Source organism: Penaeus japonicus, unplaced genomic scaffold, assembly GCF_977035675.1.
Source record: "Penaeus japonicus unplaced genomic scaffold, GWHDUDI00000001_assembly GWHDUDI00000020, whole genome shotgun sequence".
Lineage (NCBI taxonomy): Eukaryota > Metazoa > Arthropoda > Malacostraca > Decapoda > Penaeidae > Penaeus > Penaeus japonicus.
The window spans coordinates 38,194,333-38,196,832 of NW_028234422.1; the positions used below are offsets into that span (position 1 = coordinate 38,194,333).

Genomic DNA, 2,500 nt, shown 5'->3' on the forward strand with positions numbered 1-2,500 from the left:
TTCCCCGACCTGTACAACCTGACCTTATGCGTGTGGCTTCAGACGTCTTACTGGAGGATGGCAGGAAATTTCTTCAGTTATGCTCTCGACGCGTACGACAACGCTCTTCTGATAGGTTCGTATGTGTGTGTGAGCCTCGATATGTATTTACAGATATACATCTATATGCACACACACACACACACACACACACACACACACACACACACACACACGCACACATATATATATATATATATATATATATATATATATATATATATATATATACATATATATATATATATATACATATATATATATATATATATATATATATATATATATATATATATATATATATATATATATATACGTGTGTGTATGTGCATGTATATTTATGCGTGTGCGTGTGTGTGTGTGTGTGTCTGTGTGATGAACGTGTGCATATATATTTCTTTTCTTCTTTACTTTTCCTAGCGCAATCCCTGAAGTCTAAATTAGATATGGACGTATTCAGTGCAAACTTTTCATCAAAAGCTAATGCACTGTAAAAGATGCCAAAAAATCGAACACACCTCATTAAGATGTTTTGATAAAGTCACTAAAAAACACTTGAGACACTGAGACATTAGCAAAACAGAAACATGATGTTAGCAACAGTGAAGCTCGATGAAAGTGGAAAGTGTGACAACGAAACCCGATGCTTCTTACGCTACAGTGAGGAGGGAATCCCTACCCCCCCCCCCCCTCTACATGTAGTAGAGGGGGGGGGTGTAGTAGACCAGAAACTCAAGTCCAAACTCCATTAAACGTAATCCACGCGTTATCCAATCGAACTGTCAAAGTTTGAAAGTAAGATTAAATCACATGGATCATAGTTCTCCATCAAACTCATTTAAACGACTAAGTCTCTGATAGGGATGTTTGGCTGGAAAATACGGTACATTTGGAAACGATGTGCAACTTTGGAAAATGTTTACAAAGTAAAATTCAGTAAGCCGCGTCAAGTTCTAAGTTGCTGGAGAGACTATTGATGATGGAGTAAATAATATTCTAATTTGTGAGATAAATGTAGCAGTGACGCCAATCCCTTAAACTACGACAGATACTCGTGAGCAAAGAGCTCCATGATGGACACCAGACTGTCGAAAGGCCCCGTGTGAACGAAATAGGGACCGCAGGTTTTTCAATACTCACCAACAATCAGACAGCCCCAAAGAGACTCCTGGCGAAGCTTTGTCTCTGCCCTGATGAAAAATACATCAATATTGTAGGTTTAGTACATTGCCAATAAACAAAAATCTTAAATGAGGGTAATAACTCAGGTGAACCTTGGCAATGCCAGTCAGTACTCTGACACAAGCAGCTCAGAAAATGACAATCCCGCTTTCCTGTACACTTTAACACAGGTCACCTTTATTACAACCAAGATCTAACAATGGGTGTGTTTATCTGTGCCCTAGAAGCCTGTGGAGGAACGTCCATATACCCCTATCAGATTTGGTATGAGATTAAAAAGCTTTTTAATCATGCTATGATTATGTTGCTAGAAATGTGCAATGTCATTTGGAAAAGCCAGACTTTTCCAGACACATGGCATGCCCATACTAAAAGGAGGGAAATTCTCAGATATGCAATTTCATACCGATCGACATGTTTTTGGACTGCGTGGACACAATGTTACTTATAAGGAAATGTCTTGTCAACAATATTATTTCTTTGTATAATGAGTGATTTATCTCCATCTCGGATTCTTAAATACTCAAAGTATGCTGATGACTGTGCAGTACGACAGCAAATCAAATGCAAGTGGTAGTGGACACGATTAGTAACTGGGATATTATCCTCATTAATCATTATAAGGCTCCTTGGAGGACGCCGCAATGCAGTTCGAAGTCCTGCAAAGCCTGGTTGTTTGTATGTATCCTCTGAGAGCGGAGGTTCTTCTTATGTTTGCGTGTATGTGTGTGTGTGTGTGGCGGGGGGTACATAGATACTGATATACATACATATATATATATATATATATATATATATATATATATATATATATATATATATTGATATACAGATAGGCAGACTTTAATATAGATATACAATAATACATAAAGGTGTGTGTGAGGGGGGGTAGATAGATACTGATAAATATATGGAGATGGAGATGGACAAACTTACAATAATACATATAGGAGTGTGTGTGTGTGTGTGTGCATATATATGTGTTTGTATTTATGGTTACATATACATATATACAATTATATATATATATATATATATATATATATATATATATATGTGTGTGTGTGTGTGTGCGTGTGTGTGTGCGTGTGTGTGTGTGTGTGTGTGTGTGAGCGTTTGTTTGTGTGTGTATGTGAGTGTGTGTGTTTGTGTTTGTGTGTGTGTGTGTGTGTGTGTCAATTACAATGTCCGACCTAAAGCCTCAGTTTCTTTTTAGGTATAAAACAGCAATCTATCGCAGTTGTTTTCTACAATCAGCAAGTGTTCTTACACGCGGGTA

General features: G+C 37.2%; 1 protein-coding gene across 1 annotated transcript in view; it reads left to right on the forward strand.

Annotated features, from left to right (window-relative positions):
• The first annotated feature begins 1,420 nt into the window (after positions 1-1,420).
• LOC147469692 (uncharacterized) overlaps positions 1,421-2,500 on the forward strand; it is a 7,630-nt gene continuing 6,550 nt past the window's right edge. The window contains exons 1-3 of the mRNA XM_086547879.1: positions 1,421-1,485; positions 1,770-1,810; positions 2,438-2,500. The exon at positions 2,438-2,500 is cut by the window's right edge and continues 1,410 nt beyond it. Of these exons, the coding sequence (XP_086404005.1) occupies positions 1,421-1,485; positions 1,770-1,810; positions 2,438-2,500 (169 nt within the window). The remainder of the gene's footprint in view (positions 1,486-1,769; positions 1,811-2,437) is intronic.